Genomic DNA, 18,452 nt, shown 5'->3' on the forward strand with positions numbered 1-18,452 from the left:
ACATAAAATATAAATTTTCCGCTGTACTTGGAGTAAAGCTTTGTTTTTTTGTACAATAACTTTACATGTCTCAAAATAACTTTTAAGTTTTAGTACTTATAGTTTACCTGATATTGATGTTGACCATTTGTGGATATGTCCCTCGACATAATATAACTACAGTTCCCGTTAAAGATATAACTTTCTCCATCAAATGTTCTATAATTTCCATCTTCGTCAGACGAACACTCACAATTTCTACATTCACTTGGCGGAACACAAGTTTCACCTTTACGAACTAGCCATGAAGGGCAGAAACAACCAGGGAAACATACTTCAGGTGTTACAGGGCATGGATCATCTTCCCGTAGATTATCGCAAGATCTTTCACAGCGATGGTTATAACAATCATAATGAATAAATGGTGCAGGACATGCAATTGCTGAAATAATAGATTTTTAATTAAAAATTTTTATGCGAATGCCTTACAATGTCTATGAAACACATAGAATACAAATTAATTATTATGTAATGGCTTTTAAAAGTATGAAGAGAGATCGGAGACGTGGAAAATATAGCTCATCAACGTTTTTGAATATTGCCTATAGAGTTTTCTCAAACGTCATACTATGGAAAGTAAGTGTTTACTTGGGAATTGCGGATAGTTAATAATGGACCTTTCGCAAACACAGAAAGTATGAATCAATTTCTCGTTTTGAGCTAAGCCATGGACAAATGTCATGATTATAATCTATTTGACAATGGTTATACATTCATGAACCGGAATTATACAAAATGGTCTCTATTAATTCATGAACCGGAAGAGATTTAGAGGAAACTCATATTGACTTTGTACATCAAGGATAAATAATTTCCGTTATCTATTCTATACACTACGTTGTAACCGGTGTGTCTAGGTAAAAGGCAGAAAATACTTTATAACATTATCAAAAATATATTTACGGCATTTAAGATCAATTCTCCATGTTGCTAAATCAATCTTATCATTCTTTTTCTTGCATTCTAAAATAAAGTCTTGCAAAATGTTACATCTACATTTTGATTTGTCTTCGTTATTTAAACAAGCACATACATCTTCCAGACATTGAGACATGTATTTATTTATATCAATGGCAGTAGAACATTCTGCTAAGGCTTCGCTCCTTAAAATATACAAAATTATGATCATTATGTAATATTAGTGCAGTTTTAGGCGAATTTATTATATCAGCATAAAATTTTTTTGCTTAGGATATAAATGTTTGTAAAAAGAAAACCACATATTTAACTTACTTCAAAGTATTACAAATTTCCCAAGCTTCATGTTGAATTTCAGCTGGACACAATTTTGCTTTGCATTCAATGTTATTTTCGGTCTGCCTCCAAGAACCAATAAATTGTTTAGTGCTATTGGTTACTGTACCATCTGGCATACGTTTATCGTCATTTTTATTGCTACTAAAGTAACCACATAATCCATCGACTTGTTTATGTAACTGAGCAGAAACACCAATTTTTACAGTTTGTTGACTATCCCAAATAACCCAAAAGCCCATTTTTGGTGATATAAATAATACTTTGTCACCTAAGCGTGCTATTTTAAATGCATTCTGTTCAGCGTCAATTTGTTTAGTTTGATCGACTGTGAAATTGTATCCGTCAAATATTACTGTAAGATCTCCTTTCAATATGATTTCATGTTCATCCAAATTAATAACCAGTGCTCGTTCGCAATTGTTTAGTTTTGTACATTTTTCTTGAACTGTAAAATAATATATTTGTGCCATAGAATATATAATTTTTGGAAGACAGTTTTATCGTGGAAAGTTCATTAGATAGCAAGTACTTAGAAATTACCTAGTTTACAGTGCCAAGGTAATAAAGATGGTGGAAAAAATATCCGAAAAGTTTAAAGTTGGAATCTACCTCATTAAGTAAAATTTGAGACTTCAAATTTTTAAATCCGTTTTAAGTAAAAAAATCTATAACTAAAATTTTAACTTATTCCTCTGTATTTGATTCAAATGCTAAGGTTATATAATGCTTCTGTATGCTTTTAAAATTAGATAATAAACAAATCAATAAAAACAAGATTCCAAGTTTTCTTAAAATCTTGGTTGAGGAAATTCCAATATTTTCACTATAAATTGTCTCAAATCAAGTGTTTTGGAGAATAGCCAAGGATAACCTAGACTGCTGTAATAGAAATTCTCGTCGGATTTTTAATTGAAATCCTTAAAGCAGGTAAAACAAGGAAGACCTAATATCTCTTGAATGAGGACAGAAAAAGAAGTAAAATATGAAAAAAATTTATGAAGTTAAAGCCATTGCTAGAAAGCGCGTTAGATGGGGAATTTTTGAGGTAGCTCTACATTCTCCGAAGAGTAAGATTCAATGGAAAAAATCAATTAAGTTACATTTCGATTGTTATTTATCAAAATCCATTTTAGCGATATTGAAAGTTAGTTACTTACTTGAAATATCCCATTTAGAATGAACTAAATCACGTGCAAGGATATGATTACAAATATCATATTTGTATGTGGTACCATCGAAAGTATTGATTGTACGCTGATTAACTTCACAGATTGAATCTTTTGGTGGTGGTGGAATACATGAATAAAGTTCACACGGTTGTGGATTTGATAGATCTCCTAATTCATATTTAATAGTGTATCCTGGTGGACATTCAACATCTGGACACTTTATTTCATTTCCTGGTATGAACGGTGGTGGTGGAACAGTTGAAACACATTGGAATTCTGGACATTCTTCAACATTTGTTATTTCTACTTTTTGAGGTGTTGGTTTCTTTCCTTTAATTGGTTCTGTTGAAATGAATAAGAAGTATTTATAAGAAGAAATAATTTATAGATTGTCAGTCTCTATACAATAAATGTATACAATTTCTGAAATTATTTACAAAATAATCCCGCAGTTTATAAATTATACTTAATAGGGCGATTAATTGACTCATGGACTGCCTTTGTGTGAAACCACCCTTGATTGCTATTTTCCTTCACAAAATGCAAACGATTGTCGGCATTTCTTTCAAAAGTTGACTGTAGTAAACTGTACAATCTACCGATTCCTTACTGAATACTCGAATTCAGATCTTACTTAATGAATTTGACTAAGCAATATATAATTATAGAATTTTACATACTATTATTATTGCGATTTTTATTCCACGATCCTTTAACACCATTTTTAATGCCATTTTTAACGCCATTTTTAACACCATTTTTAACGCCATTCTTCACGCCATTTTTGACACCATTCTTCACACCATTTTTGCGACCTCCTTTACTTGGAGCTGTTATGAACATTGTAGATCTGGTACCATATTCTGACTTTCTTGTCGTTGTGAGTTTTTTTTCCACAAGTTTGTAACCAGGTGGACAATTTGGAACAGGGCATTTAGTTGCTAAAAAATAAACTCAATATTATCTTAAACTACATATATGTGGAAGTAAAACTTACTGTTATTTTCTTCATAAATGGATGTGGTTAATACGGGTGGCGGCAATGTAGTTAGTTCTCTGATAGACTCAACGGTTGTTGATTTTATAGCTTCTGGCGTTGTAGGTACTGTGCAGTTAGTTTCATCGTCAGGGCAATCGACGATACCATCACACCAACTTGATTCACTTATGCAAGTACCACTTGTGGGACATATAATTGTTCCTTCTGGGCATGGCTTACAAACACATCCGCATTGTGCGGTTATATCAGCTGTTAAACCCTTTTATATAAACATAATATGCTCTTAATAATTCATTTCACAATTATTGATAAAATATACTAAGTAAACCTTAAATGAGTAAAAGAAATGTGCAGTGTGCTAAAGACAGAAATGTTGGGGATAAAACATCATTTTCGAGGATAATTAGGCAGCAATTAAGACCAGAACGTTAAAAAGCGAATATATCATGTACTCGAGCAAACGAAGTTCTTGACATTACTTCAAGTCTATTGTGATGGTGGACACAGTAGTTAGGAAGAGAACATTAAAGCAGATGGACTGATATTGAGACCTTAACATTATAGATCACTGGAAACTATGTAATCGAGCCCTCACTGCATAAAATGGCAGGTATAGAAAGATGGGATGATGGAAGTTAAGGCGAAATTATGAATTTTGTACGAAACTGGAAATGTTTAATACAAAGGACTAGAAAAGTGGTTGGTTATGAATTTGTGAAAATTAAAGGGAAAAATAAATTAAGAGTTTTCAAGTAAAAAGAGGAGAGTTTTTTCTGATTAAACTGCCGCATAATGGAGCTCACTTAAGGATTATCTGTATGAATTAATTATACGTACTGATTCACATTTTGGACATTTTTTAATTGAACAATCTGAAAGTCCATTCAATCGACATACACATTCCATACAATCTTCGGTTTCGTATAACGTTCCAATATTATATTTGACATGATTATAAACACAAGGACATTGTGGAGATAATACACATTCTTCACCAGACCACCATTTATTTAGACCACACGAACAAGCAGTTGTAGTATTCTTTACATTAACATTAGGACATATGTTACATTCAGAAATTTCAGGATTTTCTGTCGATGTGGACAAAATTGACGGAGTTGTGGCAATTATTTCTAAAAAGTATTCTTTAATTAGATAAATGATAATTAGCTAAAAGTGGGTTTCAATTTCAATTCGACCCCAAATGTTTACAAAATGAATTCTAGCGAAAATATTTATTAAAATTTGAAATAATTTGATTTCTTACCATATGGTTTGTAACATCCTACTGGTTCAATGCGCATTTGAATTACTTTATGCCATTTTGATGGATAAATACGAATGAATTGTGTTTTTATTGGTAAATTAAAGTAATTTGTTTTTGGCGTATTTTTGTCGAAGTTACCCAAAAATTGTTTTATTGCACCAGTTTCAGTATGTATGGCATTCCATTTTTTACCATCTGTAGAATATTTTACTTTGTATAGAGTTACCCATCCCTTTCGTCCACCTTTTGTGATTATACCCGTTACAAGAGTAGGATGGATGAAATCAAACTAAAAAATTTAATATTTATGTTAATAAATTTACATAGGATGCTCAACAATGACCACACACGTATAAAATAGTGATATAGAGAAAAAAACTCATGAGCAGCAGAGCTTCATCACTAAAGTCATATTTCCTCCTCAATTAATGTTTCTTATAATTACTTATTTTTCTAGATGCGAATTTTTCAATGTTTTTTTTAGTGCGGAAATCCGACCCCAAAAATAGACATATCCTAGACATTACCGCAACCTATATACCGATTTTCAACCCAATTTCTCAATTTGGAGAGGTTAATTGATAATACAGATTAATTCAGGGTTGCTTTAAAAAAGTTCTGGAGTCTTTTATGCTTAAAATTTTTTCTTTATCTCTGTATTGCCTGAGTGTGTTTGCATTTTATTACTGGAAGAGTTTTAAAATCATGTAACTTACTTGAACCCATTCTGTCTTTGATTTAGTTTTCGGCTGCCATTCTTCCAAAGAATCCAAACAAATTTTATACTTGTTATTATCATTTCTGTGATCAGTACTAAATTTAATGTTACTATTAGGCAATAATTTAGTATTCACACCCAACATGTCAGTGCATACTGGAGTAATTGTTGGTTCAATTATTATTGTTGTTGGTTTAACGGTAGTCGTTTTTTTAGGTTTCTTAGTTTTTTCAAGTACTGGAACAGTTTGTTTCACTGCCGGTTTTTCTGTAGTTGTCTTCTCATCGCAACCAAATAATTCAACACGTAAACTAATTCCTTTATGCCATTTATATGGTACAATTCGAATATATTGAGTTTCTATTGATGTCTCAAATAATTGTTGAATTGGAGTATCTTTATTGGGTGGACCATTGAAAACCTAATAAGAAATTTTTTTTTTTTAATATAAAAAAATAATGTAAATTGCAAGATAGTGATTGATTAGGATGCCTCATTTTCTTGCTTCTGCCACGGCGAGAGTTGGCAAATCAGGGCATTTCACCTGGCATTACTTTACGGTATTAAATTTTCAAATATGTTACCTTAGGTGAACCATTTTCATTTGTAATGTACGTCCAATTATTTTCATCAATGCTAGATTCAATAGGAACGTCAGATCTGTGTTCGTCTACTGGATTTTGATTTGGTTTTTGGTATAAAATGTAATATGCTGTTACAAATTCGTCTAATTTGGAATCACCTTTCATAATAATTCCATATACAGATTCTGGAGCTTTTAGTTTTATTTGAAGGTAACTTTCTTTATCATCTGTTACAGGTTTCCAACTGGCGTCTAAAATTTGAGTACAAAAAAAATTATCGGAAAAGGTTTTCTGAAATCACTGGAAAGATAGGAAATTTGTAGCAGATAACGATTAAAAGCGAATAAATAATGAACTAAAAAATAGGAGTATCTGCATTGAATCTTTCTGCCGAATCCTTCAAGTTAACCTAAATTGAACTAGGTAATTATAAACTAACATTAATATTTACGGAGGACATAGGCTGCATAACTTGAATTCTTAATCTAAGTATCAATTTCTTGCTAAAAACCTGCAATGTTTTAAAGCTATCGCGATAGGTTTCGGATTCAGGATAATCCTAACAGACCGAACTCCTTGAGCCAAAACTAAACTAAATTTAACACTAGTGGAAAAGCCATTAACTGTATAAGTAGACTCAATAAAGATTTTTTTTCTACTACTGAAGAAACAGGCAAATAAACTTCTCTGATCATCCCACTACTCAAATTATCGTATTTAAGCTTAATTTCGCCAACCTTATTTAACAAATTCAGTTGGCTAAAGCGTAACCAATTCCGTACGCGATAAGCCTAGAGTAGCAGGTTCAATTCCCACCGTCATAACAAAAATTTATTTAATTAATAGTTTTTGTGTTGTGCTGTGGATGTAGTTGTATGGTGTATGCATGAAGGAGGTGTACTCAACCTCTCAAAATAATTGAGGGGCTGAAATTATCAAGTTGGTAAAATACTTATATGATATCGCAATGGGCCCTATGACCTAAGTGGGCAGCCAAATTCAACATAACCTAGCCTATGTATAATTTATATTATCATGTGAAAAGAGTCGCCAATTAAACTAAGAATTTTTACCTGAATTTAGCCGAGCATTATATGGTTCATTCTTTTCCAATGTACTGCTTGCAGAAAAAGCATCGTCACTTAACGGTTTATCTCCATTAATTAAATACCGTAAGCTAAAATAGAAGTTACATGTTAAAAACTACGACAAAAAAATGTTTTAAAAATTTCTTACTTGTCCATAGTACAATTTTTAAATGCAGCAATGGTACTAAATATAATAATTGGTGTTGTACGTTCATTATCACCAGATAATTCCTCATGTTCCGTTTCGTCTTCGCGTGGTGATGGTGTTGTTGTTGGTTCGGGTGTAGTTGTTTTATTACAACTATCGTCGTTGCAAATGTAATTATTATCGATACATTGACAAATTTCACATTCTGATTCATAATAAACAGTATTTGGCTAAAAAAATTAAATATTTATTTATTTAAGAAAATATTTATTTATAAATATTTCTTCTGCAGTATCTTATGCAAAACGCCCTTTAATAAACTCTTATTATATTGGATTTAAATAGCCCTCTCTTGGCGACACCCATGCATTTAAGACTGGTTAATTATCTTTTGGCTACAAATTCTCCAAAACAGAGAAAACGTAGCCCAAGATGTAAATCTTGGGCTACGTTTTCTCTGTTTTTTTATTAGCTTATTTATTAGCCAAAAATCCGCTACAAATTTGAATTTAGGTTTAAGCAACATCGAGAGGTGCTTATCTTAAATCTGTGAGTTTTTGGGCCCACACTATATTTGAAATAAAATATTGCATTTTTTAGTATGTACCTTAACAATTTTCTTATTACGTGATACACATTCACAACTGCTTTCTGGAACACACGTTACATTATTTTTCCAAACTAGTCCTTGTGAAGTACAATCATTTTCATCAGAAATGCATCCTTCAATACATCCATCTTCTTCTTCGCAATATCCTTTCTTTCTCATTTTTTGCAAGTATTCCAAACAAAGTTCATTGCATGGCATGGCACACGCACTGTAATATGAACCTGGTGGGCAACCTGTATATAATTTCAAATAAAAAAAAAATTGTAATTTACATATCTAAAAAATCAGTACAAAAATTTCTTGATTCACTTACTCTCAGGCTCAATGCTTTCAGGTGTAGTTGTTGGTTCAAATGTCTCTGGAATATAGATAATTTTAATTTTTAGTTGTTTTATAATTCATAATTTAATAGTTTTTCTCACCTCCTGCCATAATTGGAGGGATTGGAATTTCTTCAGTAGATGTAGAAAGTAATTTCTCTGTAGAAAGCTCAATTAATGTGGAAAGTAATTTTTCTGTAGAATGTTCAATTAATGTTGTTAGCTCGAAGGATTCTGGAGGAGTTGTGATTATGATTGTAGTTGTAGGTACTGTTGTTGTTAAACTAACACAATCAACTTCATCATCCGGGCAATCCATAATACCATTACACCAAGAAGTTTCATTTATGCATACACCATTTGTTGGACATAAAATTGTATTTTTCGGGCACGGTTCACAGTTACAATTACATTTATCAGTTAAAACAGGTCTTAGACCCTGAAAGTAAAATTTTACAATGTATTTTATTTATAAGCTTTGTGCGAGAATTTATCTTGATAACTGCTCCTAACGAAGCAATGGGTTCTTGTTAAAACAAGAAATTATTTCCGGAAATCAGATAATGACTTTTTAACGATTTATTATGAAACGTCCCAAAAGACGTTTAGTGGACAAATCCATGAGTCAAATTGTGAATTTCACCACTTTTTGACAATCTTCGTGCACTATGAGCACTGCATACATTTTTATAGTTAGAATAAAAAGCCGCAGTTGAAAACAGTGTTGGACTTTAATTCATTTACTACCAGTATGTGTATTATTAGTTTGAGCAGTTATCAAAGTTTTGCTACTTTTTCAATACTGAAGCAGATTTTTTATTGTGCTGTTTCTTTATTCGGCAACTTACGGAATCACATTTTGTATGGCATTGTTTTAATGAACATTCAAGTATTCCATTTAATTTGCAAGTACACTTTTTACAATCTTCGGTTTCATAGGAACTTCCAACTTCATATCTAAATTCAAACAAATGATAAAAAAGAATGTAAATAATAAACACAGATTATTTTGTATTGGGTAATATAATATCAGAAATTATGGGGGAGGCAACATGGCTTGGCTCATAGGCAAAACAAATTAGAAATCAGTTCAATGTTTCTGGGTAATCAAAAGAGGATTACTTTGAAATGTCTCTTATAGGATAATTTCCATGAAGAATAACAATAATGTACTCCAACATTTTTAGCTTAAATTTGAGAATAGGTTGTTTTGAAACTGATAAAACGGGAATTAGAAGAACACGAAAAGCATTAGATTAATCAGGCACCCTGTAACCCTTATACCAGTTACTCATGCATGTCAGAAAACGTTGTATGGTCTTACTTACATAGTATCATTTTGAACACATGGGCACTGAGGTTTCATGACACATGCATCTCCAGACCACCATTTATTATTACCACAAGAACATGCGATTTTTTCATCTTTAACGTAAATATTTGGACATATGTTACAATCAGTAATTATTTGGGCAGGTGTTGTAGGAATTGGTGTTGTTGTACTTTGTAGTTCTAAAAAAACAAAACATTTAATTGTAAACTTTAAAAACATAATAAGTCTGTTATATATAATCAATACCATATGGTTCAAAACATCCAATTGGTTCCACGCGCATTTGAATCGCTTTTTGCCATTTAAATGGATAAACACGAACGTATCGTGCATTTATTGGTATAGGCAAATAATTTGTTTTTGCTGTTCTTCTATCATTATTAGCAAAGAAATTTTTACTTGATCCAGTGGAATCCAAAATATTTGACCATTTAACTCGATCATTAGAATATTTCACTTTATACATACTAACCCAACCTTTACGACCACCTTTAGTTACAAATCCTGTTATGATATGTGGTTTCATAAAATCAAACTAAAACAAGCATTTAAGAATTTAGTTTATAATTTGTTATTACTTTCACTCCCTGATTCGTGATAATAAAGTATATAATTCGAGGTGCATGAGGCAACTTTGCGAATGTTTATTACATTTTGTTATCCCGTGCTCTTTGAACTATATAACTTTACTAACACAAAACGTTCAGAGTGTTTTATTTTACACACAGAATGAAACTTACTTCTACCCACTCAGTCTTTGATTTTGTTTTCGGTTGCCATTCTTCTTTAGAATCTAATCGAATTTGATATTTATTTTTATTGTTATTTTTGTCTGTACTGAATCTTATACTGTCACTTGGTAATTCTTTGCTGTTTACACCCATGGGTTCCACACAAATTGGTGCTATGGTGGTTTCTTCTACAATGATTGTTGTGCTTGGCTTTCGAGTTTTAGATGGTATTTTAGTAGTTCCACGTTCGTGCGATGCACTTGGAATAGTTACTTTAACCGCTGGGGTTTCAGTGGCGATAATATTTGAACAACCTAAGAGTTCCAATCTCATACTTATTCCATCGTGCCAAGTTAATGGCTCAACTCGAATTATTTTTGTTTCAATAGGTTTATCAAACATTTGTTGAACGGGTGTTTTTTTGTCGATTGGACCACTAAAAATCTTTAAAAAAAGTAATTATTATTATTTTTATTAAGTTATAATATTTAGGGATTATATTTTTTACTTTAGGTACGCCGTTTTTATCATTAACATAACTGAAAAAGTTTCCATCATCACTGTACAAAACTTTATAACTGGTTACATATTCATCTTCTTTCGAACTTCCTTGAACTATAATTCCATAAATTGCTGCCATTTCTGTTAGGTTTACTTGTAAATATTGACCTTTACTAGCAATTGCTGGTCTCCAGCTACCACCTATAATAGATCAAATTAATAGAGTTAATAAAGTCTATTATAAAATAATAGAGCTAAAAAAAATTCAAAAACAATTTTGAAATGTTTCAAAAAAACTACTAACAACAAAAGCTGCTTACAGCTTTTTTTTTAATAGAGATTTTGTTAAAATGTGATATCTTTCTTATTGAGCGTTAACGCTAATAATTAACGTTAATAATTATTTATTACATCACTTCTGTTTTTAATTCTAAACTAATTTAAAAAACTTCGTGGAATGATTTCAAGTAAAAATTATTTACCTTTATCTTTTTCTGGATTAGTGTACAGTTTAGAATCGCTAGGTAAATTGCTGTCTAATGATGTTGATGCAGAGAATGCATAATCATTTATTGGTTCGTCACCATTTAACAAATATTTAAAGCTGTTAAAGAATAGTTTTATTAATTTTTATTTTTATATATTTATTAAATCATGGACATACTTTTGTGCTGTGCATTCTTCTGGTGGTGTCTTTGTACTTGTTATAATAAAGGGTGTAGTGCTCGGACGTTCTAAATCTTCAGCTAATTCTTCATGTTCAGTTTCTTCTTGTGTTGAGCCCGTTGTAATCGAAGTAGTGATTTTACAACTTGAATCATCACATAAGTAATGATTATCTATGCATTGGCATATTTCACAATCAGATTCATAGTGAATCTTTCCAGGCTGTAAATAAATTTATAACTATTGTTTAAGTTTTGCTTATCATTTTAAGGTAGACTCTCTACCTCCGGCCTTGTTGAGCTTATAAAATTGGAGCTAGTTGCTACAATGGGTGAAAAACTGTGATCACTGATGAACTTCAAATTTTACTTGCAAAGGAGAAGCAAAATATTCAAAGAAATATTAACTGACACGATTATCAATTGGTAAAATACGGTTTCGTTAGATATATTTTAAAACTTTTCTAGGTAGCTCAAAAGCAAAACAATTCTAGGATTTTGTAAGCGCAACACTGCCAAGCATTTGGTTTATTCTGCTACATCGCATACTTTTTTTTTTTAAAGGAAAAATATAAAATATACATAGTGTTCCAAATTACAGGACCAAACAGAAATTACAAAATTCCACAAACAAAAGTCCTTTTGCTTTTTAAGGCTTAGCTGATTATTATTTTAATTTTGAAAAATTACTGTCTAAAGTTTAATATAATTTTATTTCTGAGCATTTTTTTTGTACTTCGAGATGGTACATAATCATATTCCCCTGTACCATAGGAATGTTTTGGTCAAATCTTTTAAAAAAACTATTTGTGCGCATACCATCTTCCTACGTCTATTTGATTGAATTGAAAACCCCTATCAATTTACACAGGGGTATAAAAACTTACAGGAATTATTTCTCCAGTATGTGAAACACAACTACAACTTGAATCTGGCACGCATGTAGAATTATCTTTCCATACTAATGATCGAAGTTTACAATCATTTTTTTCGGTAACACATCCTGCAATACATCCATCGTCTTCCTTACAATGCCCTAAGAGCTTCATCTCTTTTAAAAACGGTTGACATAATTCTTCACATGACTTGGCACATTTATCATAAACACCTTCTGCACAAACTGAAAAGTAAAATTATTATTTTATGAAAAGGAAAATCAAATTAATTGTTAATTTAATTTTACCACTAGTTGTACTGGTTTGGGGTAAAGAAGTTGTGAGTGGAGTTTCTGTTATTCTTAATGTTGACGATTTTTCAGTTGTGGTAGTACTTGAAATAGGTGGTAGTATTTCTTCCCTTCCTTCCTCTCTACCTTCTTCCCTCCCTTCTTCTCTACCTTCTTCCCTTCCTTCTTCTCTACCTTCTTCCCTACCTTCTTCCCTACCTTCTTCTCTACCTTCTTCCCTGCCTTCTTCTTTAACATTAAGAGTTGTTGAAACTGATGGTGTCGAAGTTTTTTGAGTGCTACTCTTGGTAGTAATTACTTTAGTAGTTGTGGATTCATCTGTTGGGATAAATTATGTGGTAAGTTTTTACAAAATTTAAAAAAGTAATTATAAATTTACCGCATTGACATAACACTCGTATTTCAAAGTTTGGACATGGTGGTTCATTTGGTCCATTTTCACAGTACAAACCTCGTTCTAAGCTACATTCAACATTGTTTAAACCAGTGGCCTTACTCGACATGTGTGTGTCAATTACACGACATTCAATGTCAATCATATTCTTTGCTTCACACATAGAAGAGTTAATGAAATCAGCCTGAAAAATAATAAAAATTAAATAGAAGCCAATTTACTGTTCCGTTTAAATATGGGTAATGGATATCACAGTCACTTAAGGGTACTTCTCCCACATTTTATGAAAGATAGTAGCAAATATTACCCCTACGACAGTCACGTTTACAATGGCTTAAAATTTTGAAATATGATTCTGTCCAATTTCTCCAGGACAAAAATTGAAGCTCGGATCTTGTAAATAACAATTACAAATTCTAAGTGTTATTACTATAACATTATGTGGTAGCAAAGTATTAACTTATAGCAAACATTAGTTCTAAGGTTTAATTCTACGTTTTTTAATTTGAAATTACAAAAACATGAAATTCTTAAATAAAAATAAGTTCTAATTGAATTTACCATTTCTGTCATAGACGGTAAGTTAATTTGCACAATATTGACGCTTGATGTTTGTTGTGGAATGTTGTCTGGAAAGAAGACGGCGTCACTTTGCAATTGCTGCGATTGACTACCATCTGTTTGCTCGACTTTGTCTACAGCATTTTGATCATTTTGTACTTGTTGTATTCCATTAGTCCAACTTGACCAACCATTAACGCATCGCATTTCTGTATCACTAACAGCTTCAGTATTACTACTGCTGGTAATTTCCTACAGTTAATGTTTAAATTTATTAATCTATTTTTTGTTTTTCCTATGAAATGTGTTTGTACCTCAGTTGTAGTAGTTGAAGCAACGGTGCTGCATGGTTCTCCTCGACATACTTCGTGATGGCGTGAACAATAGCATACTTGACATTCGTCCTGAGAAATGATATCTCCTTCTTTGTAAAATACGCCATTCAGTTCTAAACATACCGATGTACACGATGCACGAGGAATACACTCTAAGCTTGTAGAATTAGAGTATACATAATCCTCTGGGCACGATTTAGGCTTGCAACCTAAATAAATTATTTAAAATAATTTTTTTTTGTACAGAAACTTTGATAGTGTCCAATTTTATTACCTTCAATACACGTATCTTCTGAACATAGTTGATTAATACGGTTGATTGTCAACATATTATCACAAGTTTCCAAGGAACAACTGCTCATACAAGGGGTGTATTCTGAACAAGTTTCATCACATTGAATTGCTGAAATAATTTTATATTATGTAAATAATGAATTGCTTTGTGTTTAATCAGTCGTTTAACAAAATAAAGTTGTGGTCATTAGTATTTTATTTATAGAATGATATTGAAATATTTACGACATAAATGTTGAGATCGCCATCTTATTGGAACACCACGAACATTACATTCTTGTGCATAAGCCGCAATTGCCGTGCAAAGACATTCACAATCGCCACCATTATCACATGCACATGTATCAAAAATACATCGTTCTAAATACTCATCTACTGGTACTTCAGAATGACAGGGTTTAAATAATGATGATTTTAATACGCCACATTTGTTTACTGCCCAAATTTGACGATTTGGATTTAACTTGCATGTATCCTAACAAAAGAATATAAATAAATATGTATTTATAAGAGTTGTAGAATACTCGATTTACTGTAATTTCAACTGCTTCTGGACAATCCGGGTGTAGTCTCCAAGAATCACCAAATAATCTTGCGGAAACCTCTGTTATTCCACCAGAAGGTGTTTGGAAATCATCCATTTGATCATTGTTGTAATTTCCGCAAAGACCACTTAACTAAGTAAAGTATTTAGTTCGATAAGTTTTTGTTTTTACGAATTATACGCATGGAAGAATTAATAATTGTAACTTACTCTGTTTTTCCACTTAGGATTGACTTTAACGTAAATGCGTGTACCCATATCCCATTGTAAAATCAAACCCAAATCGGTGACTTCCACAAAGACATAAATTCCTGATTTCTTCACAACAATTCGGAATAAATTCGATGTATTTGGTAAAGGTTTATCTTTTGTTAAAGTTAATGTTTCTTTATCTTTATCAGTTCCAACACTTAATGTTATTGATTTTGAACAAGTCACGCCAGATGTACCGCAGGGAATATTCTAAAAATAAAAATTAGTGGTTAAATGCATGAATTTTTTTTCTAGGTATTATTGATTAAAATTGAATTGAATAGAGATAGGTATATCGAAATGCTATAGATAATTTTATAAAAATTGAGAGTTAAACTATTATTTTACACTGGTATACTATATCAATGATCCTTAAAATCACTTTTTATATTGACCGATATAGAGACGAGACAAAACTATAATAAATCCACAAAATTGCGGTTTTGAAGACGGTCTTATCTCATCTTTGGAAAATGTTCGCCCCCATTAAATAATATAAATTTTTGTTTCTTGAACAGTGCCGAATTAACTTATGTTGGGGTCCCTAGATGGTGCTGTTTTTTTAGCTTTTGTTAATCAACTTGGGACTTTTCTCCTTGTGTGGGATCATTTGTCATAAAAATGTGCCTTTTCTCCCCATGCTTCGTAAATCAACGTGGCGCCGTTATCGTACAAATTTGTCATTTTCTTTTTTTATCTTTCCCCGCATTACCCCTAGCCGATGTGGGGTCCCCAGACAGTTGACTACTTTGCCTAATGTTTAATCCGGTCCTGATCTTTAGGATAATGACTATGAAATGCAAATCAATAATGACTATTAAAAAATTCACACAGTACCTGTATTGAGACATCAAACTCTTCATTTGTTCCAATACTGCCTTTAACAAGAACATAATCACAAGTTCCTTGAAAATCGTATAAGCGCCCATCAAAAGTTTTAAAATGCGAATCGCCCCATGCGTAACAATACCCTGTGCATACTCGTTCAGTGCATTTCCATTTACCACCCGAACATGTACTATAAGATAATGTAACTTGAATATTTTTGAACTATATAACCTTGAATATATTATATATAATATATTTTGAAACTTACCATGTATTACAATCTTCCTGAATAACTGCTTTTTCATTATAACTACGACCACCATGATGACATGGACATTTTTCAGGGAGAATACATTCTTTTGTTAGACTATCGAGAACATATCCTTCTTTGCATGTGCATCCAACTTTACATTCTGCTGGAGAACTTTGTGGAGGTGAATGCATATTCTAAACAGTAAAAGTTTGAATTAAGTAAGACTAAAAGTTGTGAAGTTTTTGAAATTATACCTTGCAAGTTACAGGTTCTACTGGTTCGCAAGTTGTAAACACTTCATTTTTGGAAGCTTTGCACATTTCTTTGATATCACGAGCTTTTGGATATTTTTTAAGATCATCTTCAGAAGCTTGCTCACAGTCCCATGTTGCTCCCACACAAGTGCTAATTTATATAAAGATTAGTGTGTGTGAATTTAATTTTTTACATATATTATTATAATGTAACTTACCAAACTTCTTCAGACCGTCTACCAGGACGAATTTCTTTGAATCCAGAAGGAAATTCAATTCCACTATTTTGACATGGACATTCTCCAATAGGGATACATTCACCATATTCATTCAATGTTTGATCCTGTGGACAGTTACATCCTTCGACACACTTTGTTTTACACAATTTGGCATCGGCAAGCATAATATCAGCACACGATCGAGTGCATGAATCAGCACATGTATGATACATTTGCCCGGCTGGACATTTCACAGCACATTCTTTAACTTCGTTCCTCCATTCGATTATTACACCTTGGCTAGCACATTCGGTAGCATAGGCAGCGACAATTGGACATAAACACTTGGAAACCTAGAATATGTAATAATTCACTGTTTAATTAATCAATCATTCGTATGAGTTAAGATTTTATACTGACCTCAAATTGACAAGCGCACATGTCGTATAAACAATCTTTGTAGAAAGCTTGTGGGTCAACATACCAATGGCATTCTAGGAAAAATAAACAAAATAAATAGTTTTTTAACCAACATAAAATATTAAATTGCCGTGATCTTACTAGCGAATAATTCTCCTGTTATTTTTGCACAATATTTTTCAGCGCCTTTTTTCCTGTGAATATTTTCTTCACACGGATGTGGATTTTCTTTTTCTCCAATGTCTGTGCATTTCTCTTTGGTTTTCCATTTATTTGCAAATGCTATAACTGATTGTTCGACATCACCTTCTGGAGTTAAGAAGTCATCAATTTGATTCATGTTAAATGTACCACATAAACCCTAAAATTTTCGGAGAATTTCATAATTATATTATTATTTTTATTATAAAAGTATTAATAAAAATTGTAATTTACTTTCGTTTTTCCAATCATGGATGCAGGTGCGTCTATATAAACTCGTGTATTACCATCCCACCAAATAATTAAATCATTTGGTAAATAAACTGCAAAATTAAATATTACAATTATTGTATAAGTAAAAATTAATTTGGATGTCTTTTTTAAGTTGACATATGCCTGAAACTCCAAAAATAAGTTTTATCGATAATAAGCTTCAAGCAAAAAATGTTGGGTATAAAGGTGCACATCTTACGCAAACATTTAACTTGACCTAGGTTTTCAAGCTCAATGAAAAGCTCCCTCTACTCCATAACTGGTAGTCGATATATGAACACTTTAAACTAGAGAGTTGTTATTGATTAATAAAGTATTTTTGTGTGAAGCATTTTCCCGTAAACCGTACAGTTAAGACAAAAACGAACTGAAGAGTTTTGCCCAAAATTGTTTTTCCATAATAAAACTGTTATTTCGTATATTTGTTTATGCGAAATCAAAACACTCTTCGAAAAAAATTTCTCCAATGAATCCAATAAAAGTGGTATGGTTTTCTATAAAAACCATTTTAGTTCATATTGAATGAATACAAACGCACAAAAAGCTATATTTTTGTTATCAGTTTCTGCCTAAACTATTCGATTTACAAAGAAATGTTTGCGTATTTATAAATAACAACTTTCTAATTTAAAGCATCTATCTAATTTTTTTCAGTTATGAATCAAAATCAGGTTTTAATTGAATCAGGTACATCCGTAAGTGCCACAAAGGCTTGCATTTGGATTCCCTCTCTTAATGCAGTTTTTTTTATATACGTACCGACTAAAAATATTGATGAAACTACACGAATTGTAAAATTTGATCCACTGTAAGGATACTTTATAATATCTTGAGAATTGACTGTAACGTCTCTATTTTGTTTCAGTTTTATAATATTTTCTTTTAACCGAATTGTTACTGTTTTTGTGCAGGATGGCATTCCAAGACGCTCGTTTACTTTGAAATTCATACCCTAAAATTGTTTGATGTTGATTAATTATTTGAATAGTTCTAACAACTTCCAGAGCTA

The 18,452-nt window shown here is 31.7% G+C and overlaps 1 protein-coding gene across 1 annotated transcript in view; it reads right to left on the reverse strand.

The window, feature by feature from the left end:
- LOC123294724 (hemocytin) overlaps positions 1 to 18,452 on the reverse strand; it is a 32,497-nt gene that overhangs the window by 6,496 nt on the left and 7,549 nt on the right. Inside the window, exons 17-55 of the mRNA XM_044875847.1 lie at positions 18,203 to 18,395; positions 17,405 to 17,493; positions 17,111 to 17,330; positions 16,970 to 17,043; positions 16,550 to 16,902; positions 16,332 to 16,482; positions 16,093 to 16,271; positions 15,834 to 16,014; positions 14,955 to 15,206; positions 14,734 to 14,877; positions 14,426 to 14,675; positions 14,181 to 14,309; positions 13,886 to 14,115; positions 13,572 to 13,823; positions 12,996 to 13,194; positions 12,614 to 12,934; positions 12,318 to 12,550; positions 11,430 to 11,653; positions 11,248 to 11,369; positions 10,773 to 10,966; positions 10,274 to 10,708; positions 9,780 to 10,068; positions 9,529 to 9,712; positions 9,049 to 9,157; positions 8,303 to 8,639; positions 8,194 to 8,238; positions 7,878 to 8,113; positions 7,271 to 7,500; positions 7,108 to 7,211; positions 6,035 to 6,285; positions 5,449 to 5,871; positions 4,733 to 5,021; positions 4,303 to 4,598; positions 3,463 to 3,724; positions 3,146 to 3,406; positions 2,454 to 2,807; positions 1,273 to 1,741; positions 943 to 1,142; positions 108 to 421 (exon numbers count right to left, since the gene is read on the reverse strand). Coding sequence (XP_044731782.1) covers positions 108 to 421; positions 943 to 1,142; positions 1,273 to 1,741; positions 2,454 to 2,807; positions 3,146 to 3,406; positions 3,463 to 3,724; positions 4,303 to 4,598; positions 4,733 to 5,021; positions 5,449 to 5,871; positions 6,035 to 6,285; positions 7,108 to 7,211; positions 7,271 to 7,500; positions 7,878 to 8,113; positions 8,194 to 8,238; positions 8,303 to 8,639; positions 9,049 to 9,157; positions 9,529 to 9,712; positions 9,780 to 10,068; positions 10,274 to 10,708; positions 10,773 to 10,966; positions 11,248 to 11,369; positions 11,430 to 11,653; positions 12,318 to 12,550; positions 12,614 to 12,934; positions 12,996 to 13,194; positions 13,572 to 13,823; positions 13,886 to 14,115; positions 14,181 to 14,309; positions 14,426 to 14,675; positions 14,734 to 14,877; positions 14,955 to 15,206; positions 15,834 to 16,014; positions 16,093 to 16,271; positions 16,332 to 16,482; positions 16,550 to 16,902; positions 16,970 to 17,043; positions 17,111 to 17,330; positions 17,405 to 17,493; positions 18,203 to 18,395 — 9,078 coding nt within the window. The remainder of the gene's footprint in view (positions 1 to 107; positions 422 to 942; positions 1,143 to 1,272; positions 1,742 to 2,453; positions 2,808 to 3,145; positions 3,407 to 3,462; positions 3,725 to 4,302; positions 4,599 to 4,732; positions 5,022 to 5,448; positions 5,872 to 6,034; positions 6,286 to 7,107; positions 7,212 to 7,270; positions 7,501 to 7,877; positions 8,114 to 8,193; positions 8,239 to 8,302; positions 8,640 to 9,048; positions 9,158 to 9,528; positions 9,713 to 9,779; positions 10,069 to 10,273; positions 10,709 to 10,772; positions 10,967 to 11,247; positions 11,370 to 11,429; positions 11,654 to 12,317; positions 12,551 to 12,613; positions 12,935 to 12,995; positions 13,195 to 13,571; positions 13,824 to 13,885; positions 14,116 to 14,180; positions 14,310 to 14,425; positions 14,676 to 14,733; positions 14,878 to 14,954; positions 15,207 to 15,833; positions 16,015 to 16,092; positions 16,272 to 16,331; positions 16,483 to 16,549; positions 16,903 to 16,969; positions 17,044 to 17,110; positions 17,331 to 17,404; positions 17,494 to 18,202; positions 18,396 to 18,452) is intronic.

This window comes from Chrysoperla carnea, chromosome 3 (genome assembly GCF_905475395.1).
Source record: "Chrysoperla carnea chromosome 3, inChrCarn1.1, whole genome shotgun sequence".
Taxonomy (NCBI): domain Eukaryota; kingdom Metazoa; phylum Arthropoda; class Insecta; order Neuroptera; family Chrysopidae; genus Chrysoperla; species Chrysoperla carnea.